The 26607-nt window shown below is 38.5% G+C and overlaps 1 protein-coding gene across 2 annotated transcripts; it reads right to left on the reverse strand.

The window, feature by feature from the left end:
• Nucleotides 1-1440: 1440 nt before the first annotated feature.
• Nucleotides 1441-24660, reverse strand: RB195_004433 (uncharacterized protein; the record flags this gene model as incomplete). Of its 2 annotated transcripts, XM_064182277.1 has the most annotated exons (12): nucleotides 1441-1514; nucleotides 1604-1690; nucleotides 4153-4243; nucleotides 6017-6127; nucleotides 6692-6829; nucleotides 7826-7935; nucleotides 8205-8300; nucleotides 17629-17823; nucleotides 21955-22045; nucleotides 22190-22269; nucleotides 24355-24436; nucleotides 24595-24660. In XM_064182277.1, 12 exons carry the CDS (start codon nucleotides 24658-24660, stop codon nucleotides 1441-1443), a joined length of 1221 nt encoding a protein of 406 aa, XP_064033544.1. The 2 variants fall into 2 exon arrangements, with proteins under 2 accessions (XP_064033544.1, XP_064033545.1); XM_064182278.1 differs by lacking the exons at nucleotides 21955-22045; nucleotides 22190-22269; nucleotides 24355-24436; nucleotides 24595-24660 and adding an exon at nucleotides 19842-20070.
• Nucleotides 24661-26607: the final 1947 nt, after the last annotated feature.

Genomic DNA, 26607 nt, shown 5'->3' on the forward strand with positions numbered 1-26607 from the left:
ATGAAACGAGAATTTAGTGTTCATTTCAGTACGTCCACATGATTTATAGTTTCTGTTCCTTACTGTACTGTACGATACATTGGTTCTATGAAATGCATAGTTAGTTACGTTTTTCTTTTCTTTTTTTCTAATATCTAATTCTTTTTTTCTAATATCGTTCCATTCTTTTATAGCATTCCGGACTGGAACTAACTGTATGAGAGGAAATTTAGAATTCTCGAAATATTTCCAAAACCTAAACAACCATTCCACAGCGTACTGTCCATGTCGGTCACGGGAATTATGGTAACCGATTGTTTATTCGAAAGATACAGTGAATATGATGAAGTTTGACGTGTACTGTCACCTCTAATTTGGTTGAATGGGAAATTTCCCGTCACTAATATCAGGAACTAGTCAAATCAATGGGAAACACATTAATTTATTCACAAATCATCACGCAGCACGCAGAACACACGAAAACCACGTGAAAGATGCTGTGATGCCGTATTTTCACCATGCGTGCATCACAACAGTTTTGGTGCAATATCGCGTAATAAGGTTACGTACGACGTCACACGCACTTCTTACTCCTGTGCTCGTTCTATGGTTGTACAAGTACGAAATTGTTTTGATGATTAGGTCTCGTTATAGCTGTTAAGGTAAAATAATACCTAATTAAGTTTCTAGTACAGACATGCGACAATGAAATCTTAGAGGCCACGAATTTTTGACAGTAACGCAGAAATGAATAGAAATTTCAGGGAACAGCGCATTTATTTGTTTATTTGTTTGTTTTTCAGCTCGACGTTGCGTTCAGTTCAGTTCAAAGCTTCACTGAGTGCAATTGGAGCTTCTAATCGTATACGTAGTTCAGCGCAGTTACTGATATATTTTGAATGATTACAGTAATTATTTGCATCAACCTCCATAAAACACTGTGGATTCATATTTCACCTACAGGTCACAAATTTTGGGGCATCATAATTTGAGCAACATGAATTTATTATAAGATTTTTTAAACCAGTTCTTTATATTCCAAGGGCGATCCTTTTGAGTATAATTCAGAGAGAAAAAAACCACTGAAATGATCATTATTTATTCATTGACGAACAATCAATAGATCAATACCATTATACACATAGACATACTCTTTTTCTCAAAGAAAAGACGATAATTGATATTATGAACGTTTGTTAAAGTATTATGAATAAATAGTGTTAGACAGCAACTTTCACATATACATAGAGAGAAGAAGAAAGTAAGCATGCAGGTGACCTGATCGATTTGAGAAATACCTGTATGGAATAACGATTGAAGCGAAACAATCAATCAATCAATCAATAATGTACGGCACGAAGGGACAAGAATGAAACAGAGTGAGAGCATGGAAAATGAAGAGAGTCTCCGATGACGAGATGAAAAGAAAACGAAAAAAAAAGAAGAAGAAGAGAAATCCTCTTAGAAATCCAACGGTATGGCAACATTTGTCTTTTCCGACTTCAACTTTTTCGACAATGAAAATTTCGATTCCTCTGAAAAGCGGAGACGCACATAATAAATATCACGCTAACAATTTAATGATATAACAAAAAATGTAACAAAAATGGGAAAAATAACCTACTTATAGGATGGAAATGTCGTTGTCCCAAGTATTGCACAAAATCCACCAACGTGTTTCGATCCTTGGCAGAAACCTCATACAGTTTCACTGAAAAAAAAAACTCATATGAACTGGAAGGTCATTTTCGCGTCGAATTAATAAAAAGTCATATACTCGTATTTATAAACTGAGTAAAGTAACGGTATGATTTCAGAAGCGCAAATAGTTCACTACTTAGTACGAGAAAAGGTCCCTGGTTGTATATTTAAAGTCAAATTGACGTAAGATTAAGGTAGATAAGATAAGAGATAGACTGACTTTTTATTTTTATCTAAAAAATACTTATTTTTTGTAATTTTTTTTCTTTTTATTTCTGACTTTGACATAACATAGATTGATTTTTTATTTTTTCCCTCCGGCGAAAATAGGTACCAACTTGTCTGAAAACACTGTACTTCACATCGGACAAGTCATTGTTTAGGCAAACACGTTCGCCAGACCTCAAACGATTCTGATTCGAAGTGAACGTGGAGGATTCCAAGTTCATGTGATTGGGGCCAGAAACTTTAACTTTAAACTTTTTATACTTATGTACTGTACTTCAACAAAATGTTTGGTCAGAAAACCGATTTGGAGATTTAGTTGGGAACATTTTCGCCTAATTTTTAAATTGCCTGGACATCCACAAGGTACTAACTACGATTTTTCTGCATTCAGAAGGAACTTTTTGAAGGAAGCGAGTTCAGGCTACAGAGCTCTAGAAATATCCATTTGGAAAAAAAAAACCACAAACGTGATTATAACAAAAATTCAGAATGAGTCAAAATTACTAAACACAGCGGAATGATTCCATATTCCGTAAAATCAACCGCCTAAGTGAGTACAGTATTTTGTCAAGAACGTCAAGCGCTGATGACGACTATTAAAAAAAGCGGTAATTTAAAATTCGATGAAGTTGACGATGAGAATACAACGCAAAAAAAGTTGGCTTAAAACACGAGAAAATATACTCGTTTGAGAGCGAATTCTAGTGAAAATCACGAGAGATTTCGTCGCTTTAAACTAACCATGGCCCATCAATAAGAAATTCAGCAAAGTATTCTGTTCGGCTATTAGCGTCAAATGCACGCGCTTTACCACTTTACCACAAAACCATGAATAGTCATCATGTCCAAAAAAATCCGTATTCTTAGACATAAATCACAAGGCATCCAACATTTTCATGAATCTTTATTTGAAAATAACGTTTTAATACTTTACTAGAATTGAATTCAAAAAGTTCGGTAAGAGAAAATCCTTCTGGAATTCTTTATTGAATTCCAAGATAAAGTTGAGTTAATTACTTGTACTACATGTATCATTTTAGAAAAATCTTCTAAAAATCAAAGGAAAAAATAAAGAATCCGGCTATTATCAAATTTCATGAAACTCAATCACCTGCACCCCTAAAACAACCTGAGCTGCTAGCTTAGCATATAAATAAAAAATTTTTAAAAAATGTTCCAAAGAATTCGGCTGTTATCAAATTTGATACGCATCCCATTCATCCGTACCCGAAACGAACGAATTCTGATTCATTACAGTCACACGTGTATTCGAGAACTTGTTCGGCTAATAGCGTTGTAAACTTTGTTTGAGGACAAAAGACAATAAACCTCCTAACTTCTCTCCATGGTAGTTAGAGAACAAATGCTAACTTTCTTCCTGGAACGCTCCAGACGACAGAAAAAAACCTAATAGCCTTGCCATCTCCAGTACGATTTTTGTTTTGCGAATTTTTAGCAATTATATCCGGATATTGGCTCCAAATCCTCGTTCCACTGTAAAAGAAGCGAACGTTCCCGTGGCTGGAAGCAACAATTTCTATGTTTTTGTTTCCATTCCAACAATAAGCGCATCAAAACACCCTTGAAGTGGCTATAAAACGGTGCCCAAAACAAGTTCATCGCAGCAAATTAGCACGACCAATTTCGATTCGAAAAGCACAACATTGAAACTGGCACCGGTGCGTAATAAACATGCGATGTGAGTAAATAAAATTACTTTTTAGGGCGACGCAAATGAATATAAGCTAGATTTAATGAGGAATTATCTACGAAAATGCAACGATATCGTAAACTTTCCTGACAACTAATTGAATCACGATGTCTCAGGCTATAAAGGCTATCGTACGAATTATTCTTTCGTGCTGGATAATAGCCAAGGATTACGGTATCTTGCATTATGCTGGTAAATCTTATTTAAAGAATGCATAACAACTGTTCAAACAACCGGTTTTTCCCCGCATAAGAGTACCAACCCAAAAGCGAGCTAGCGAGATCCGATTAATAAACATCGAACATAAGTGAATAAAAACATTCATAAATAAGCAGTAAACACTATAATTATTATTAATAAATATAATATTATTAGTAAACAAGTGCTATTGGTATTGTAGTGAATAAAATGATCAGATCTTCGTTACAAAATATTCTTAGGAAAGGCCCTTGTAAGGCGCATGAATAAAGTAAAAAAGGAATAGAATTTAGTAAACGAATTAGAAAAGAATTAAAAATACGAAACGAATATACCTCGTTCTCGAGCCGCCCAACTATATGCAAAGTCACTGTCGACTTTTCGATGCGCCAAATCTCGCATATTTCCCAGCGCCACAATCGGCACCTAAATTATCGTGTGGTTTTTTTTCTCTTGAAAATGCAAAACAGAAGGCAAAAATATCTCATTTTATGTTTCAACCTCCTCTAGAAAAAAAAAACGAAAAATGATCAAGGTGCCCCTTCAGAAAAAAAAATGGAAAAATGATCAAGATGAAGGAAAACCAAGGACATGAAAATGAAAAGAGAAGACAAACTACAGACTACTTATAGGCAGAATTATTAAGACGTAATAACACGTTCTGCATCATTTATCCTCGGTAGAACTCGTACCGAAATCCAAATACTCAAGGATTTCTGCGGACTCCCTGACTTGAACGGAAAGTTCTATGCGGAATAAAAATCTCTCGTATGTTTTCACATGATTCTTAACACCTTGGATCCTCTGATTCTTTGAACTTAAATTTAATCTTCTAATTATAATTTAATCTCCACAAAATTAAAGACACATTGTTTTCTGCGACTGCTGTGCCACCACTTTGAAATCCTTTTTTCTAAGAAAAAAAAATCATCTATAATTGTTATAAACAATGACAAAAGAGCATTCAAAAGTAAAAAATTCTTTCTACACTTGATAGTTTATGGATATGATATTATCTATTTACGAATTTTCTTTTATACGGCATACATTGTTTCACATCGTTTCGTTGTTTTGCCGATTAATCCCAAAACAGAGATAAAATTATAAACGAAGAAGAATAACATCTTTGAACAGAAATTATGAAGGGTTTTAATACTATTTCATCGTAGAGCGTTGATGGTCCCTCACAGTGTTCAATCTGGATTGATGGCAAAATTTTCTAGCACCGATTTTGCCAGAAAAATTTGTGCAAACGACTCCTCTGTGTGCGGGAAACATAGAGTACTATCTCCTTGCATTGCTGCTATTTCGAGTTCCTTTTTTTTTAGAAAGAAAACATCCGTAATTTTCACAAAAAATGACAAAAGAGCATTATTAGGCAAAAAAATCTACACTTGATAGTTTATGAATATAATATTATCTAGTCACCAATTTTCTTTTCTTCATCTTTCTATGAATTCTGATGGTTAATTGGCAACCGTTCATCCACAGAAAAAAGAAGCCATTAAGGTTTGTAAATAAGTCTAATTTTTACGTATTTTTCAACACAATATTCGACAAAGGCGAGGTAATTTCGAAATTACGAGGAAAGAAAAATTCTTTGAGGACATTTAACCCAAAAGTTTACACTAAATGTGGTATATTTGAGGGTAAATAACAGTTGTTCACGTTTTTTCACGAAATTGCCAATTTTTTCAATAAAAAGTTCTCCATTTTATCGCAACCTATTCAAAATGGACTCGATGAACTCGTCTCATGCAAGTGAACTCGTCCAAACCCCAAATATACAAAGTCCAGAATTGTGACCATAAACACATGCTGCAATCCTAAATCACCGCAGTTCCGAGGTTACAATGGGCCAACGATCCCCTAGTTTCCGATTCATATCTGCCATATCGAATTTCCGCGCACAATTACGAAATTTCACCTTCTATGGCACCTTTCAATTCAATCAAACGTTTCCCAATGGGAACAGTTACAGAAATGAATTACTCATAATTACGGTTCCTACACTATGACACAGAAGAAATTGAACAATTCATTCTCGGAACAGGATCGGAAAGTGAGTTCTACTGGATAGAAAGGGTGCAAAAAAAAAGCCGAAAAAGTACAAAGAAAGGAAAAAAATCGATACCAAACAAAGGAAAGAGAAATAAGAATAAAATGAAGAAATATCAACTAAAGAACCAAGTCCCTCACCTCCTTTCGATCTTTTCCAAATTGTTTCTCGATAAATTTCTTCAATAGATCTATTCTATTAAATGATTCATGATCTGCCACAGAATACACTAACACAAACGCGTCGGCTACCTGGAAACAATCGATTATTGATTTTTCCTAAACCTATTGCATAACGGTGAATAAAAAAATTCGAAGGAAGTCTTCATTTGTTTTTTTTTCCAAGAGCAAACACATTTTACGATATATCTCTGCAGATTTTATCGGCAAAACCGGTACCTCATAAATTGCAGCGAAAATTCTGAGTCGTTCATCGACTCACAACTAATTTGTGAGTCGATGTACGATTACTGTATCATTACATCGAAGGTCTAAAATAACTAAAGTTCAATATGTTCAAATTGGTGATTACGGGCGTCGGGGATAGCAAATGATTCCTAGGGGCTACAACTCAACAATTATCTTTTCTATTTCAAAAATATCCCTACTTTATGGTCAAAACCTTTAAATTCTCAAAAACCCAACTATCCAAGAACAGGTGTCTTTCGACCACTGTCCCCTATACAAATAGAAGATAGGTCAAAATATGTCATAGAATGATAATTTTAAAAAATTGTACGAGTTACTCCATCCTTGAGGTTGCAAGCTAATCAGATTTCAAGAAAATTTCAGGATTTCACAAAACAACCCGCTCACTTGTAAATATGGCCTTTTCAATTCGGGTGGACCACCATCTGCGAGACCGCCTGTATCATGGAAAATTAATATCTCCCGCGGTCGATCCCCCTCCTCCAGGAGGACTTGATACGTGTCATCGATCGTTGGTTCGTACTTCTGAAAAAAAAGAACGAGTTTTTCGTCAAATAAATACTATAGAATATCTAACTATGGGTTTCAACAAATATTCTTTTCTTACAGGTTCTGGTGGAGAACTTTATCTATATAAAAATATTTAAACGAAAAAAGGTCCTCGATTATATTCTATCATATCTGGATTAAATCCCCTATTGCTGACAGCGAGTCGTCACTGCCGCTCTATTTCAGTCGGTTCTTTCCCAACACTAAATAGTTGCTGGTTGCATTCTATGAACCGTTACTATCTCAACCAATCGCGAGAAACGAACTAATGGACAAACAGCATACTCGGCTAGGGACCAGTTCTCGCTTTTTTCGATATGTTATAACAATTGAATCATCATTGGCAATAATTCTACCGTAAAGGTATGGGATGTTTGCCATTGAAGCATTAAAATTGTTTGCTTTTCGTTCAGTGAAAAAGTGAGCGTTCATGGAAAGCCATGAGGACAAGTTTCAGTTTTTTGTGAAAGATTTTTAAAAGTTAACAATTCAGTCGTCTGCCTCACAAAAAAACAGTTTTCAAAGGCGATCAACAGTGTTTTTTTTGCGAAGTTGGTTGCCTTCAGGATAATTGAGTAGAACTAAATGACTCACGACAAAAGAAAACCATCCGTTCCACCCAATTTCACTTGAAAAGTTTCAACGTTGACCTCACAAAGCAACCGTTGAGATCTCAATGGGCAAAAATGCTTCCCTCCATTAGGAGGCATTCACATATATGTGGGATTCGGCCTCTTTAATCGACATATATCGCAATTTACTGGTTCTAGAAAGTAACAGGTAAAATTATAAACCAGCTGATAACGCAGTCAGATCGAAAAATATTCAATCCGTTCTATCTTAAATGATTGATTGCTATAAACCCCTATAATCAATCACCTACAGTACCCAGATCAGCGACTAATCACATACTTGTTACACAAACAAATGTCCGCTTTTACAGGTTAAAACAAAACGAGAAAACTCGTCCACCTTGGATGTAATATCCTCGAAACATGCCACTTGTCTAAGTATTGCCGTCTTACCGACACGTCTCCCGCCGACTACAACCACTCGCATCGCACGGCCCATACAAAGGGGAGCTGAAATATGACGGAATCAATACGTATATATTGCATACGAGAGTGAATGTAGCGTCCACTGCAACCTTCCCTAGTTTTGTAGTGGAAAGTTCGCATAAATAAATAAATAATGAAGTAAACAACGGAAATAAAAACTTAAAAGTCAAATGTAAAGGAGTCATGTATAAAAATTCGAGCAAATTGATTTCGAAGTAACGAGAAATGAATGAAATAAAAATGAAAGAAGATTAGGTGAGAAGAAAAAAGAAACGTTCAAATCCGAAACTAACCAGTTTTAGGCGGATTTGCAGGACGTGTTAGTAGTTCATGCGTCGGCGCACTAACGCAACGTCTCGATGAATTGTCAGCTGGTAAATAATCGGATTCTGAAAGAAGAATTATAAATTCAAATAAAAACTCTCTCCTACTACTACAAAACCCATGTAAACACCATTCAAAAACCCGCCAATTTTTTTTTCGAATATCCTTATTGACATCTCTTCAAAGCAATGTCTTGATAATTCCTTAGCTAATTCATCCGTTCATACTCTGTTGTCATCCGCTTACGCAATTCATACTGCAGTTATCGATTATCGGAAAGATATCACTGATTTTACAGAGGACCTGTGTATCACATAAAATTTACATTTGGAAAGACACTTTTGATGTTTTTTTTTATGATAAACCAATTTTCATCATCATCACTGAAAATTACAAAAAAATAAGTCTTTTCATCTAGAAAAAAAAAGTGCTGATTATGTACCATGAGAATCCCGAAATTTACTGTTTCAACGTGAACTGGTCCCTGAAAAATGCACTGGATAATTGATTTCGTATTCTTTTCAAGCGTCTGGGGCAATGCTACTTCCAGATTACCATCATTTATCGTTTCTAGAGCACTTTGTCAGCTTTTTTTTTCTAAAACGTTTTTTTTTGATAATGAAAAAAGGGCAAAAGATCTCTCATGACCTAAAATGACTACAAAGAGATCCAGTGACGGTAAACTTTAGTATTTTTCTACCTAGCTTTTTTCAAAGAGGTATTCCCTAGTGGGAAACTACGCTCGACAAGCATGACCCGTTGAGAAATGAAACGATGCCTTGGATTAAAGAGGTAATCCAGACCATAAACAATTCCAACAAAATTCTAATCAATTTTACAACTTTTTAAAATCATATTAGTAATAATTTAATACAAATAGTATGGTCTTTCTTCTCAAAATTTTCGGACAAATTGCGTTGTTATGACGATATCGACATCACACTCTGTCCGTCTGGCTAATCTCGGCTTATACCGATGAATGGCATTATAGTTCCCATAGTTATTCTTAGAAGACTGTCGGCTGCCGTGATTTCCCAGCCATTCATCGTTTCACGCATCCTAATGGCTGCTCTTATGGCAAATGGAGCTGCTAACGCATGCTTATGCGTTATTTTTACGAAAAATCCCAGAAAGTACAAAATCCTACCATTCGATGGGGTTCGTGGTGGTGACGGTAAATCAAAGCTGACGTGCGTGGGCGTCATACAAGAAAAAGAACGATGTCGACTGGTAGATCTCGTACGTAATCGCAGCGTCATACGCTTTGCGATTGTCGCTGACATTTTGATAGTGTTATTTGATAGGAACGGAAACGAGCCGCAATACTAGAACAGAATCCGATGAATTCACTGGAAACTATGCGTTTTCTTCGATTTTTCGCAGCTCTTCTTGCTCTTCGTGGACCAGTTTCACCAGACACTTCCTTCCTAATAGGGCCACGATCCAGATCCAATGTTCCGCTTCAATTGCGTTCTTTGCGTAATTCGACAAGCAAATTGGGCTTTGCGCCAGGTTTGGTAACTTCTGCTTGTCAATGATTGATTGGTTTCTTCGGAGGCGAATGCAAAACGAGGAGTAAGAGGGTTTTGAGGGTTTCTGGCCTTTTTTGGATGACCTCTCGACAATGTTCTTCCAGAAGCAGTAAACACAGACGTTGTTGGAAATCTATGATCAGAAAAACTTCGAAGCTTATGGAGAAAAAATGATGGGAAAGAAGCTTGCACGGAGCTCTACGTCCAGGATTCGAAGAAAACCCTTCAAAAGCTCGGAAATCGCACCCTCCGTGTTCCTTCCGCCTTCACTGCTTCGCCAACTCTTTCGGTGTCGCTTTTCCTGCGATATTCAGCGTATCGTGATCGGTAGCGTCACTTCTGATGTCCAGATACAGTTATCTGGATGTTACGACGATAAAAAAAGTCGTCTCCGAATTAAAGTCTCCGTGAATCAATGCGTACGGTATGTGATGTGTACGTATAATTCGATTCACAACAGTGAACAATAAAAACGCAGGCACACACAGACATACAAAAGCACACAGAAATAAGCGTTTCGTCCGTCCTGATTCAATAATACACGGAATTATACGCGATATTGCAGAGCGCACAAACAGACAACAAAACGTTTGTGTAAATATCAGCGAGGGAGATGAATATGGGTTGGTGTTGAGAAGCGTTTCCTCTTCCCTTCAAGGTGACGGGCATATGAATGAGATTGACTATGGAAAAAGATTATCCGTTGATCCGACACTACGTCAGAGAATAAGTGAATCTGTGGTCAGAGAGTGTCGGCGATTTGTGAGGAGGTAGTGAGGTTCGCAGGTGATGTCAGTTCAGAAGCCGATGATTGTGTTGTCTGTGTGCAAGTTGGAACTGCAAAGTGATGTAGTACGATGACGTCTTGACGATAAAACTTGTTCCAAATTGCGATTGCACTTCACAGTTTTATTAGCACACCTGGTACACCACAGACGCGACACCGACACGACGACGAGCAATAGGTCTGCGGCGGGCGGTGATCGCCGTCGAGTGGGAGGTGCTCCCGCCGGCCGTCGCTGCGTTCGGCAGCAGGTAGAGATGCCGACGCCGCCGCCGCGCATAAAACATCTGGTTACGAAGGGGTGGGGCGTGTGTGTGTATGTATGTGTGAGTTAGGAGTGCATATTTGGATGACCTTAGTCCATAAATGAGAGAACTAGGCTTATCAAACAAATTTATACGAATCGATTTGTAGCCGAAGAGGGGAAGTTGGCGGCGGCGGCGACGACGGTGACGGAGACTTTTCGAAATGTGCATTTAAAGTGTGCTTTCGTTGAGAGTTGGTAAACAATGATCCCGAAAGTCACTTAGAGGTCACGTTTTCGTGAATAACGATCTCAGTCGGTACGTCTTTGTAGTCACCTCCACAGCATGTTCGAAGATGGGCACTTGCTCTAATTTATGAGCTTTCTGGTTGAACCCCTATAGTAGCGATTTTTTGGCTTGAAAACATGTAGGTTGTCGGAAGATTTTCGGGCTTGGATGAAGTCCAATAAAAATTTTAAAAAATCGAAACGAGCGGATCAAAAACAATTATGGATCACCATTGATAGCCCAAGTACCACTCGGTACTATTATAAGAAACCGTCGAAAGGAACTTAAAACCAATACAAATCAATTTCGCTTTGTTCCACGTCAACGTGGTCAGGATTTCTCGAGGAAAACACCTGCAGTAATTCTAGAAGCTTTTAATAATCGAGGATAATCGTAGTAGTTCCAAACTCCTGTCAAAAGCGCAAGATATAAAAAAGATACTTAAAAAAGTCGTGTCGTGAAAGTATTTAGTCGTAAGGACAGAAGCTGTGTTTATGACCTCAAGCGTCAAACATTCAAAAACAACTCTTTTTTCATTGGTTTTATGGAAATCTTCTGAAATAAAAAAAAAGAAAAAAGTTCGAATCGAAACCTCACTGTTATATAGACCGAATTCCATGTCATCTATTGAAAAAAAAATATTTCAAGTATTTCTTACTTGTTTCGCCTCGACTAATGTTGTGAAGTCATCCGTAATGAAGATAATGTTCAGGCATGGCCTTGGACAGCTCTCTGTCTCCCCTTCACTTTCTCTAATCGTCAGGCTAGGGAAACCTATTACAGTATACATGGAAAAAAGCTTTAAGAAGAATTTCCAGATGTTCACCTGGCTTAACCTCTCAAAAGCTAGTAACCCTCATCGTTTACGGGGACTTGGAAGGTTCGAATCAGTGATTTTCAACCGGAATTTTTCAGTACAGTACGTAAATGATGAATTCGGTAAGAAAACCATACATAATCGTAAGAAAACCATCAAGGAGCAGCTATGGGATCTACATGTAATGATCCTAATGGTTGCTATCGAGTAGATGCAATATTCACAAGCAAAATATCTAATTTTTACTAGGCTTAACTCCCTTTTTCATCTGGAAGTAACATTCCTAAAGTCAGAACTCTAAATCTGACCTTCCCAGCACAAAGCGAGACCGCAGACCCTCCTCCGATAACCGGTCCTCAACCTTCGGCTACCACCTCGTCGGCTATCCCTCACGCCAACACCTCGTCTCCCTCAAACAAGTAATTTTCGTCAATTTACGTTGCAAACCTATGACAAAAACCAGTCCTCGTTCAAAACCTATCACGTTTTTTTGCTTGTTCACGTTAGTCAAACAGCAGAAATTTCCAGCGACGCTTTAAAATCTAAGAGAAAATTTGAGCCCTCGCCACGAAAAAAAAAACCTAAGATGCAGCTGTCTAGTAATGAGAAAAAATTGCAGCAGGCAAGTTTTTCTCTACGCGAGGATGGAGTGAAGAAAAAAATTCGAACGACTTAACGACCTTCGTTCGTGCGAAATTAGAGAGGGAAAAACCTGTAAAGAAGGTTTAAGAGGAAGCAAAATGATTTTCTGGCTATCCAGGCTTAGAGGGACGAGTTTTCTTCCCTGGTTTAATTGGATTACCTGTTGCCTAGAACCAACAAATGTACCGTGATTCGTCCTTAACTTTAATAAGACACATGGAATTGAGGGAACTGTCTACGAGGGAACTCTTCCACAAGTTTGCACGACTGTTCAACTGCAGATTTTTTTCCGTGAGGCGGACTAGCAGTTTAAGTACATTTTTTCTTTGTGCAGGCGGCAAACAATATTTTTCCGGATAACGCAAAAGCGCTGTACATTTCAGAGGTTTGGCGCCTAAATAAATAAATAAATCATTGTTCCATTTCGCTTTTCTTCGGACCTTTTTTTTCAACCTGCAACTGTTTCCAGATATTTGCTCTTTAGACTATGGTTGATTGGTTGCATAAGTTTTTTTTTTCGTGGATCCATGAGTGTAATGGATACCTATTGCTTATAGCTAGGCGTTGATCAGCAGCAAAGGAATCCATTTACCTAATCAACAAAGAAGTGAACGATCACAAAATACTTCATCACGCTGACGATCAATACCTATACATTGCGCTTACGTACATATAAGAAAAACAGCTGAAGATTATCGACTCTAATTTGAGCAACACCAATATTTTCGTAGATTTTTTAATAACGGATATTTAAACGACTCCGTTTCTTGAATGAGCTCCAATGCTAACATTTTGTGCAGTATAACCAGAAATTTTTTAGATTTTTTAGCCTTGGCGGCGAGTTTTTCTTTTTTTTTGTGTGGATTTCAAATTTCTTCTCACGAAAAACATCTATAAAAACTTGCTTTTTTCAGCTTGGAGATTTTGTTTGCCTTCAGGCCGGTGGTGTGCTTTGAAATTTAAAGTATCAGCATCTAAAGCTATCGATTAGGTTACCCAGAAGGATCTTCACACCGTTTTTTCTTGAGATTCTTATTTTTTTTTTCAACTACAAAAATAACCAAAGCAGTAACGTCGTCAGAAAATAATCCAATCACCTTCGACCATCGATCAGACAAATTATAGATTCTTTTGACCAGGATCACAAGCGATAAATTAAAAAGATATCGATATGTACATGTAGGCTTAGCGCTTATATGCTATTATATGAATCTTTTAAACAAAATTGAATCAAATAGGTCCAACACAAGTTAAAAATAATAAATAAAATACAAATATAAACTATAATAAAATATAATATAAAGAAGATATATGTAAAATATATATATAAAATATAATTCATTACCAAAGTCTTAGAAGACATGCGGTTTTCCTTTTATTTATCTTGTAGTAATATTTTCAGCTCGCCTTCCCTCATAAGATGAAAATTCCTGTTTCATCTACTTCCCTTAGATGCTGGAAAGAAAAAAAAGATGCAGGAGATGAAGACGTTGATCCGCCACTAGGTGATGCTAGGGATTTTCCTGGATTTTATGTGAGCACGAGAACTCTCGTCCTTTAAGGACATTAATGCACTCTAATTCACCCCAAGATGGGGCGTGGCTTATTAGTGACTCAGATTCAGTCACGCTACTAACGGGAACAACGCCTTTTCAGCGAATTCGTCATCGTCATCAATGAAGAATGAAGCGGCGCTGACGCACCATAGTAACATGTACACATATCCATACACAAACAGGTACGTCCGTGGCCCACAAATAAAAGAAAACCTGCCCTGAAGGCGATCGGGAAAAACGAGTCAAGGACGGCCGCGGGGTGGGCCAAACAGCGATGCAATACCATACTACGCACGAAATACCCAATCAAATTTCGGAAATTCTAATGGTAACCGGCTAAGCTGAAAACTCGTCCACAAGCAGGTATTTGTCAGTCACCTTGAGTCTGAAATGGAGGACAAATCGGCAAATGGTGATCCACTCCAAAACCTCCAACTAATCTGTCCAGACATACATCTGAGGAAATAGAAAAGTTTACCATATTTCAGAGCGAATAAGAAACACCACGCTATGATCAGCAATTATTGATTGTTATCGAACGAGAACTGATAACTCACTCCGCTCGTTTGTCGCTATGCAAATGGCGAAGAGCGAACTCATCAAAAATCAATTGAATCTGCCTCAATGCAGCGCCCTGTGATTCCGACAACGATAAATTATTATTCCGTACATTCGACAAAAACGCGTTCATAAATATTCAGATCTGTACGAACACCGTACGGAAATTTTAGCATGTGGGGGGACATGGAGGGCGGAAAAAATTGAACGTTTAAAAATTTAAAAAAGAGGAGAAAAACAGCTGTTGAGGATCACAAGATAGTTCGTGAAAGAACAAATGAGAAAAGTCGTCACGGAATAGGTAGCCGAAAACGAGAAGGAATTTCCGCGTATAATACAAGAAAATGGTCTTTACCAACCAAAAAGTTACATGAAACGAAGGCTTTGAGGAGATTTAGTTTTTTAAGAGGAAAAAATTGTAAAACAAATTCCAAATAGCAAAAACAATCGACGAGAAACCACGGAAGCAATAAAGCTGTTGATAAAAATGACTGAAAACTGCTCGAAAAGCTGAGAAATGCTCACTTTTAGCTTTTAGCTTTTAATTTTAAAATTGTAGTAGACTCCTCCCCCTTCTGTTATTGGGCAGCTGATGGAGGGACTAATCAAAGAAGAGTCCGCCGCTTACTTTTTTTTTGAGATATTTTCGTACTCGAAATTCTATACCATCACGAAAATAGAACTTCGCGCCAAAAAAGTGCTGAAATATCTTTGCGGGATGAGATTGGAAATACTTCGTGAGACATTGTGCGTTATTGATTTCTCACGCAAAAAAAGAAGAATTTGTATTGATTTCTCACGCAAAAAAAAAGAATTTGCAGCTGAACGTCGCCTTTACGACGATGCCACAAACCGAGCAATAGCCTAGGGTGTTCTTCCAGTTCGCATTGTAATATTTGCGTCAAAAAGTTCCTCGAGACGGCTACAGCTGCAACATTTTGCCAACTGGCATAGGTTGTCCTTTAATTATCGATTATCGATGGACGAGAATATGGAGGAAAATCACATAATTTAAGATTTATTGATTCAATGTTCTAGATGTTTTTTTTTCAGAGATATTCGTTTAGATTGTTCTGTTGCGATCTCCAAATATATATAAATCACGAACAAAAAAGAAAGAAAATAAGGAAATTTACGCAGTTAACGGCTTATTCTGCTGCTCTTTTGCTGCCGAGAGCTTCTGAGCGGAGAGATTGGAAACGCAGACATTGGTAGAACAAGAAGTAGACCAGGAAGGTTAAAAATGTGGTTGTATTTCAGCATAAATTTCCTCTTGCCTCTGTTCTATTTCCGTAATCTTGCTGAATACTAGTAAAACTTTAAAAAACCGAGCTATTCCTGCGGTGATTCCGATGTTTTGTTGCAAATTTCGTATATGTTCGGGTTAATACGTATCTATCTACAGTGAAAACAACCTAATGCTTCTTCTGATCGTCCACTTCTTCAAACTGCCGATCAATTTTCAATCGATTTTCTCGAATTTTCTCCTTAACTTCCCATAATAATCATTGGGGCGATAGAGAGGAGCCGGGCACTGCTCTGGTGAAGGGGGTCTAGCTCATGGGGTGCAGCTCAAATGATGTGAGTATCCCTTCGCCATCCATTCAAAAGTAAAGGAGGTCCCATCGAAAACCATCCAAATGTGAAAGGGGTCCCTTCGCCAACAATCCAAAAGTGAAGGAGGTCCAACCATCCAAAAGTGAAGGAGGTCCCATCGAAACCCGTCCAAATGTGAAAGGGGTCCTTTCGCCGACCGTGCGAAAGTGGAGGTTGGAACACCGCGTCCGACTATCGCATCTTTGATGTTAACTGCGTTACTGGACCCGCTGTTTGATAGCAACAAAATAATTTTGCTTTGCGCGGAAAAAAAAACTAAAAGTTCTTCATTGTTGCACCTGTCAACGATTAAAAAAAGGGAATTGATCCAGTTATTTGTACTTCTACAAAACTCCGACTCTCCTGAATAATATGGTTGTGTGCTTAACCAACAGCGAAGAGTTTGTTAAGTAAGCAAGATAAACTTAGTTGAAATGTCAACCACTTGTACTATTGTTGCTAACCAGTTCTCGAAGTGAAAACAACTTGGGTGAAGGTTGTCAACCTAGGGCAGCTGAACACATCACTCATTTCTTCATTCTCTTCCATAAGTCGATCTAAGTATGTGATGCAAATAATGGGTAAGGAGAGGTGGATTCTCTCGAAAAAGCACATCAAAAATCGTACCATTTGTCTAAAAGAGTAGTTTTTCAGTGTGGTCGCAAAAATTTACCTCAACATGAGTGAAAATTTGGCCCGGTTTTCACTGGAATCAATAAACAAAATTTGAAATATCATCTAATCGATAGGAACAAATAGTTTGAAAGTTTCACGTAGAAAAAAAGATCTATAAGGCTAAATATAAATTTTTAAACGGATCGCAAAGGATATTCCAGATATTTTGCAACTCGGTGGGGATTATTTGGTAATTACTATCCAGATACAACCAATCTCCTTAACTTCATGGTACTCTGGCGAACGTCGCGAAATCCGTCGGGAAAAGAGGAAAATATTTTTCTCGAGAATGATAGAGAATTTTGATCCAGAAATAAAAAAGTGTGACGAAGACGAGAAAAAAAGCACCCAATTAGAAAAAAAAACTGCTTTGCAAATTCTCCTATTCGAAGAAAACAGCTAATCGTGACAGAACAATTATTCCAGTTTTTTTTTCGCTAAAAATCAAACATTTCATTGTGCATTGGTGTAAACTGGTTAACGGAACCAGTTTTCAAAAGTACCCCAAACGACAAGTGCACACTTGAAGCAAGCTTCCAAAAATGTTCACAATTCCCCATTGTGCCACCTATTTCCCCCGGACCCATTTACAAAAAACAACAAAAATTATCAAAGAAAAAAAAAACAGAATGTCAAAGATTGGTCACCCATGTTTTAAACATCGTCAGAAAAAGTACCACAAAAAGAGGAAGAGGCTTACCGGCTGATCCAATACTATCGAGATCGTCGTCTGGCCAATAATCCCGAAGTTGTCCGGAATTCCCCCTGACAAGTGTCGAATTCCCGAAGACCAACTGTGCGATCGAGTACCTTCGATTTGGTCCTTCGATAAGCGCCGACCACGATGTTTTACGTGTTGGTGACGATGGTCCACCAATTCCCGAGGCGACCGCCGCTGAAATTCAAATATGAATTCATTTATACGTCTGAAAATATAATAGCTACAATAACAGATAATAATAATAATAAAAATCGAGAAAAGAAAAACCCGTAACTTCACCACTTCGCGACCTGAACAGCTGCTTTCGCTTGTACATTTTTGTGGATTGTGGCAGCATTGAAATGGCCTTTTCTCATGGTGCGCTTAGAATATAAATGTGGAATAAGCCGGAAATATGACTTTGCGGCTGCGATAATGTTTCATGACACTATGTAGGGGGAATAACGTCCCTTTAAGAGGAACTGATAAGCCTCCATTATTCGATGCTACAAAAAGCGGGAAAGCTTTGAAACCTCAAAATTTTTCGTTTTCTCTCAGTTTCACAAAATGAGACGAAAAAAAAAACATCTTTAAATAGCGCATAGCGTGTTTTTGCACTAACTAACAGTTCCTCTAACCTCTTCGTGATTCCTTAATAATTAATGGAGCTAGGAGATCCCACTGACGTCGCTGCTGTAGCCGTTCTCAGCGAGCACAATGGATTTTTGTTGATATTCTACTCTAACCAGTACTGCGGTAGTACCGAACTACCACGATTTCAACTGTTTAGTGCACCATTTCAATAACTTCATTTCAAAAACTTCGTCGAAATTACTTTAATATCTATTTATTCTTTGTTTGAGCGTCTTACAGTGATCTACGACAGAAAATAAGTAGAGAAGCAGAAGAATACTGTCTGGTGGTCTGCTCCCACCTTTCTACCTGTAGAAACGTAGAGGAGTGGGATCCACAAAAGGATTTATTCTCATTGTTGAAACACTACTGGAAAACTTGTCCTTTTCTTTAAAAAAAAAACAGCACGATTTTCAACTCCTGCGGTAGTACCGTTCCCATTGGTGCAAATTACAAGTTATGGGCTCGCAGAAGAACAGAATTCTGTGCGTTTACACTTAATTTTCAATTTCAACTACACAAGTATTACCAAACGAGTAATTGGGTGTTTTCCAACTACTATTTCGCAATTCCATGTGGCAGAGACGCAGAGAATTTCTCTGGTAGTCTGCGCTGCATCGTTAAAAATTATGAATACAATTCCAACACTTGAAAAGCCTCCGATTGACGTTCACATGATTTGAATCGATGAATGGATCTAACTGCCTGAACTGCAAAACTCCAACTATGCCGTGCCAACAAAATACCGTAGCCGATCCGCAAATAATCGTCATAGACGCAGAGTTTTAGTGTCTAAATGTTTGCATCGAGCAAAAAAAAAAACGCTTGTTTTCACACTTTTCAGAGGGGAAAAAAACCCAGCGTCGCGTAAATCTCTACGCATATATCAAGGACCATCGTTGACCTCTCTTCAAATAACAACCATTTCTTCAGCCGATTTTCTTCGTACAAACTCGCTGATACGTAAAAGTTATCCATGCGCAATTTGCTCTATAAAACGATGAAACGAACGTTGGAAAATCATGAGCGTTATTAACCTTACGACTTTTGTTAGGGATCCAGCGATTCTCAAGGAGAACTACTACAAAATTCATAATACTTGGGAATAGCCATGCTAACGTTATTTATATTGGAGCACTGAGGCTGTAGCACTTCCTACTGCCCGCTAATTCCCTGCTCTGCTCTGAGCGGAAAGAGCGGAAAACCAAATCTATCGGATCAATACGCATTTTTCTCACATAATCCATCATCATTCGATCAGTTTCGTCCAAAAATTCGCGCTTTATTGAATTTCCTAAGTACATATTAACATACATTATTTGAAGAAAAGCAACCAGTTGCCAAACACAAATTTGGCAAAGAGGACACCTCTTTGAAACATTCTCCATAACCAAGAACGGAAGCAATAAAAAAATGTTGAATAAAATAAGAAAATAATAATGTTGAATCAGAAAAAATTGTTCCTGGAAATTACAAGTTGAGAAAATTCCCATTCTAAGACACCAATAAAAATTTGTCTATAACAGCCGTCATAATTTTGTATCCGCTTTATTCGCAGACAATAATCATGTATGTCATACCGCTGCTCACCGGTTTTGGTCGGCTTCCAGAAACTTGCAGGTTCCGATGATACCGACCAGCTTCAATAACGTCTCGCAGCCTATGCAGATTTCGTGGCTGATTGAATCTCGGCATATAATCATCTCCATTGCCTCCGAAGGCTACTGCGGCGCCGAGTAGTCCTCGATTTTTCTTCGTCATAGGACCTTCGGCATTATGATTTTGATTGCCGGAACGATGGTTGCACATGCGCGTTATGCAAAGAACTCAAGGATGCAGTTGAAATGGGCGCAATTACCGAATCATCAAGTCATTTCCAAAACAAAACAATGTAGCGAAGTACTTAATCCTTTTTTCGTGGAAACGGTTACGGTAGCACCTTGTTCCTAAACTCGCAAACTTTTCTTTTTGGTGAAGGTAGAAGCAAACAATTCCTGTTTGCCGATCACAGTTCGAGACGAAATGCGTGGATGAGAATTTGGCAGGAATCTGACGACATCATGGGTTTTAGTCCTGTCATAGCTCAACTGTTCACGACAGCCAATAAAAGACGACCAATCATAGCACAGCTATGGCAAGCTTCAGACTTCCGGTAAGCTATCTCTTCTGAATACCGGGTGTAGTATCTCTTCTGAATACCGGGCGCAGTCGATAAGACGTCCGCTGTAGCCGCACGTTCGATGGTTCCAAGCTGCCCCCAGTGCCAACCAGCCAACCAAACCTTTCATGCCTTCAGGGTCGACAAACTGGTACCAATCTTGTTTGGGAGGATATAAACCTTCGAAAGTCATTGTAGAACCCAACATGCGTTCCAATACCTCAACGATTACGAACTGCAGTAGAACTCTCGAATCTACTTTCTACCCTATGCATGGAACATCATATAAGTCTTCTGGAAGCGAGCAGTGAGCCTATGTTTGCCTAAAGACCGCATATCACGGAATTTTACGATGTTATGATCCCTCCAGGAATAGATAAGGACGGGGACTGAGTTTACGAATGTGGGCGTGGTCTCTCGAATCCCTTTAGAAATCCTGAGAAAGGGGTGAAAAGGTGTATGTGGAACAGCCTTGTGTGATCTCGTCTCCCCAACGATGCAACTTATTACACGATAGCACGTAGGCAACTCCCTTGTGGATCAACGCCCATGATCCAACTAACATAAGCCGAATAAGCAAGAGGACTGTCCAGCTGCACAATCGTAGAAACATTGCGTTCTGTCACCCGTAATAAGTCACATCGTTAGGGAGAAAAAAAACACACACACAGGACTACTATCTATCTATGTTTTGCATTTTTCAATATTCTGAGAGAGTGAGAGTAATTCCTCAAATATTCCTTAACTGAAGCCTATTTCGTGCTACTCGCCTACTCGTGCATAGCCTCCAACATCGAAAATCTCGTGATTTCGTGCTTTTAATCAGAAGGACTCGTATTTCAGAAAAGGAAAAGAAAACAACGGGAGAAAACGAGTGATGAACCAGCACAGATCAAAAATTAGAAGCTGTACTCTCATAAAATTCTGGCTGAAATCTTATGACCAAAATTATACTCTTCTGCCACAGCAACTTGTAGGCGTCCAGGATATGGAAGGTGTAAAAAGCATGGAAATACAGACAAAGCGTCGAAAGTCACGCGCAAATACACAAATCACAATGGTTAGCAATCTCTTACGTCACGATAAATAATGATAAATGCATTCTCAGAGAATTTTTCTAGGAACAGACAAATTTTGAACAGAAGCGAGATTTCTTATGAAACAAATCGAAGTGAATCGAATCTCTCTATTGCGTATGCATGCCTCACTAGAAATAAAGAAAAACGAAAAGAAAAAATTGGAAGAAAAAAAGAGAACATTTTCAACCCCTATTATTTTCATTTGTCATTTCGATAAATTCGTTGAAGCATATTGATATTAGTAGTTTTTAGTTATGTTCGGCCCTATAATCTATGGATCAATAGATACAACTCATAAATTTGCATTATCATCCGAACACCTTGAAAACCACACACCCCAGAAGACTGATAAGCGCTTGTACCGTCCGAAACGCAAAATTTCCAACAGGCATTGGAAAACTCGTTCAAAGAGAATAAAAGAGAATAAAGAACTGTTGTGTCTTACTAAAAACCTACACATATGTCGTCGTTCCTTGTTCGTAAGTGCGGCTACGGATTTTCTTTTACTAGTGCTCGGCTTCATCACAACAGTAACACAGTAATATCGCTGGAGAGTCGTGTACGGCCGTAATACTATTGTTATTACAGCGGATAGTCAGTGTATGAATAGTTATCGCTTTAAGTGCCGTAATTCAGCGGATTAGACCGGAGGATCAGCGAACGAATCGATGCGCGGTGCTGAACAGCTCACAACTGCAGCAGCAGCACCGTCACCACTCTCAATACCACCGCCAACACCACCACCACCACAACCACCAAAATAGGCAAACACTGTGATATTAGCCAGTGTTATGTGCCAGCAGGAGGGCTGTGGAGGCTGGGTCTACTGTAAATGTCCTTTAGTTCTGCTTACACTCGCTGGCACAATAATAGATATATTGCATATAATAGGAGACCGCGACTAGCGAGGCTTGTCGATAGGTATTGTGCTAATGTGGGCAGCAATGTCTCAGAATACTTGCGGTACAGATGGCACGCAGAATCTAGGAACTTTCTATGGATGGCGTCATTCTTTCTGGAGCAAGAGTGCGTGCGTGTGTGTGGTGTCAACGTCGTCAGGGATGTGAACGAAAAGCGGGTGATTCAAAGCGCCGATAACGGGAAGTGTGCCAGTTTATGTTATATTATCGTGTTTCATTCTATGGCCACAGACTACACGGTATGACTGTGCAGCCGAAACTTCGACTGATTCGGTTTCCTAGACGCTGCCGTTTCAAATTCAACGAAGGCTTACCAAAACAACTTTCATTTTTTGAATAAATTTCTCGCATTGATCGTTTCTGAAGAGTTCAAAAAACCTCTGATAGCAATTATTATGCAGTAATAACGCGGAAACACGTTAACTGTTACGATATCTTGATGCCAAATTATTATCATCTGAATGTACAGGTCACTAAAAAATGTGCTCTGCTGACAAAAATGTCTCATTAGCTATGCCTTGCTGTTCCCAATGAATCTCTTGCAAGCCAAATGTTTCATTACTGTTGCTGCTTTTGCTGCACTCATCGAATACCAACTACGGGGTAAAAATTTCATTTCCAGTATGTTTTTTCTACTCTATGGTTTTGTTCTTGGATAATTTTTGAAACCACTGTGGAGAAAATGTTATTTTTGCTGTAGTAACCATGTTTTTTCGAAGCATCCCAGTGAGCGCGAACTTCCACGGCCTTCCCTTACTACACTTGTGCTTCCATGAGTTGATTTACTGCTCAAAGGCATCACCCCACGAATCTGAGGTGGTATTGATTTCAGGTGGAGCATTCGTATACGGAATAGCAGATTTTGGAAAGAAGGATGATCCCTTCCATGTCTTCCTAACTGCCGTAAAAAAACGGCCTGGAAGATACGGCTTCGAGCGTTTCGGCGCGCTATTTTCTACAAGGAGTTCGATTGGAGCGCGCCAATGCTGTGCACGCGCCGCATCTTCCGGACCGTATTTTTTTTTACGACAATTAGAAAGAAATGGACGGAATCACCACCCTCTCCATAATCTACTATCCCGTATAAGAATACTCCACCTGAAATCCGTACCACCTCAGATTCGTGGATGCCTTTAACTTTGTATTTGTCTCACAGTAATCATTGCTTTTGCTGTTATCTTTGTTGACTTTTTTAATTCTCATATTTAAGCGCTTTTGACGGCACGAGACAATGAAAAGGACAACGAAAAGCGATCGATGAAGAAAAACAACAACGGAAGGGATCAGAGAAGGCAGAAAGTTTTTTTTTTTCTTTTTACTTTGAAAGAATTGGTCTGGAATACTCATCTCCTTCAAGTTGACACTATTATAGCCCGATCAAAAACTTGTCATCCGTGTATGCTTCGGCAGAATCTATCGTAGATGTCTGCGAAATTATACCCTCGCGTAACAGTTCCCTTTGGCTAAAATCCTATCATTGGCGGTGAAATAATTGTGTTATCACTACCAGCCACAAGAAGATAATACTCGTTGAATTTCTCATTTCGTATGTGAGCGCCTATACGACACTATTAGACCGTAGATTGGATGGGCATGGGCTAACCAGGCCACAAGCGACTCGCCGTTGGGGTCAGAGTTGGATTCAGACACCACTTGACCATAGCTTTGCGGCAGTAATAGCGAAATAACCAAACGATCCAAGAAACCGGTTAAATATCCACTATACGCATTTGAGTGTTGGTGAAAGTGACTAAATTGCATGTTTTCATATCTATTGATCCCGCTGCTGCTGCTACATTTCCTGTTTAAAAAAAAACTTCCAATATGACCAATTTTGAAAAAAAAAGAATTGAAAAAAGAATTCTATCTTATTAAAATTTTATGGTTTTACTGGTAGATGAACTCGTAGGTAAATACTATTCTTATTGTTGCTTACTTATTCGAAATGGAGAGACTTCACCAGCGACAACGAAACTGACAGCAACAAATGTTGCACCTGCGACATTTGTTGCTATCCACTGCATCATAGGGAAACATGAATGATTTCCTGGTAAATGTAAATTTTTGCGTACGAAGAATCCGTTAATATCGGAGTTACGGATCTTGTTCCGGATAAGCTCGCCTAGTACAGAAGCGGAACAAATTCACAAGCTACGAGATATACTGCAGCACCTACCCTTAAAATGAGGTATAGGAATACGGCAGGTAGTACAACCGCAACATGTCGAAGTAATCGACCCATTTCGCGACAACCGCGACATACTACGAGGTTGGCGGAATAGGCCAGAAGCTCTCCTCGTTCAATTAGCGATAATAGCGGACAAAAATCGGCTCAAATCATATCGCTTTGTACGCTTAAATTGTGCCCAGAAAACGACAGCAATTTTCGTCGAATTACGGAACGTTTGCTGCGAAATTTCATCGTTTTTTCAAGCACACATTCCTCTAATCCTAGCAAATTAGCCATTATAACACGCCATTATAATACCAGATTTTCTGGTTTTTTTCCTGGTCCATGGGAATTCAAAATTTGTTAAATTATTGTCGTCGGGAACGTTGCATTCTTCAAACATTCCACAGTTTATGAAATTCCCCATAGTAGAATTATGCAGGATAAAAGGTGAGTTTATTTTGAATAAAAGTACTGCTCGTGTGCCAAAAATGCTGAATTTCTGCCAATTTCAAGCTCGTTAGTTGTTGTGAGAATTTTCCTCCACAAAATCCGTTCTAAAGCGATATCATCCTCCATGGATACTGTAGTTGCCACGTCATATACGTAAATAGACAGCTGTGTCATCGTAATTTCAAAACATGCTTGCTCGTTAAATAGCTTCGATTGGTCTACAATGTTCCATAGGAGGATTTTTTTCCTCCCCAGCTAAACTCCCATTTCGATGAACTGCTGACTTTCCAGTTTTGTTGCCACTGCTAAAGTCATCGATGTTTTGTCTTCGTATTTCTTCGGAACCACCTGACTTTTGAAGCATCGCGTTAAGAATTCACTGTTGACTCCTTTCCTCGTCAGAATCTTGTAATTTTTTCATCTTCACTGCAAATATTTTCGATGAAGCGGATGTTGTTCAACATTACTCGTCAAAGCTAAGCTTTCTGTTCTTGTTAAATCGTTGTCATACAGAATTCAAGCGAGAACGTCTCATACTGTACTAAAAATAACATTCTTTTGGGAATGCTGCCTATAATGAGCAGTAACTTCTCCGAGTCACATACTTTTGTCTTCATTGCTCTAGAAGCCGGTAACTTCTTTGATTCCAAAAATGCAAGTGATCACAAGCGGTAAAATGTCTGCACCTTGTAGATGAAAAGTCACGGAGGTTACGATGACACTATATATGAGGTCACGACCTCTGCTAAAACATTACATCGAACACTTCCAGCACACTGGTATATTCGTTGTTGGTAATGAAACAGCTACTTCACTTATTCTTTCAAAATAATGTCGCCCTCCAAATCATGTAACATCTCTTTCTCAAAAAAGAAAAGAAGTAAAAAGAAAAGAAAAGAAATTGTTAGAATGAGGTTCTCATCTTTCTAACACTTGGGTTTTAATGAAGGACCGATCAAAAATTGCATTTTTCGTGCTGTTTCGTGTTTTCGTGTGTTTAGATAAATCTTGAGAAGACATCCTCATTGAAATAATCGAAAAAAGGAAGAATCTATTATCCTAGTCGCTGGTCTCGAAACGTTTTCGTTTTCGTGAATGGTTTACAGCTGGTGAAGTCATTTTTCACCCTGGTTCACTAAGGAAAAATGAGCCCAGTAACAGAAAAATTCTGTGCAGCTTCGAAAAAAACACGCTTAAAAGTAGCTTCACTTTGTAAACTCATGCTATGTAAACCATTTGCATCATAAACCTCTTTGTTTTCACTTATCACATTAAATCCAGGAAATCCAAGGAATCCTCGAATTACTCTGATTTTCCGTGCTTTCAGCCGAGTGCGCAACGTGTCAAAGATTCTAAAATCTTGCAGCGCACGCAAGAGCGCTGGATGCTGTTACGTCGTTCCATTTCTTTCAATCGCTGTCATTCGTATTCTTCTCGAGCCGATCTTATTTACTTACTTACTTTGCAATTTTGCGATTTAATTTACTTGCAAGGACAAAGTTAGGCCAGGTTAACGTAGCAAAAATCCATGTAGCGTAAAACTACGCCAACTTCGGATTTGCTCCT

The sequence above is a fragment of the Necator americanus genome, chromosome I, assembly GCF_031761385.1.
Source record: "Necator americanus strain Aroian chromosome I, whole genome shotgun sequence".
Taxonomy (NCBI): Eukaryota; Metazoa; Nematoda; class Chromadorea; order Rhabditida; family Ancylostomatidae; genus Necator; species Necator americanus.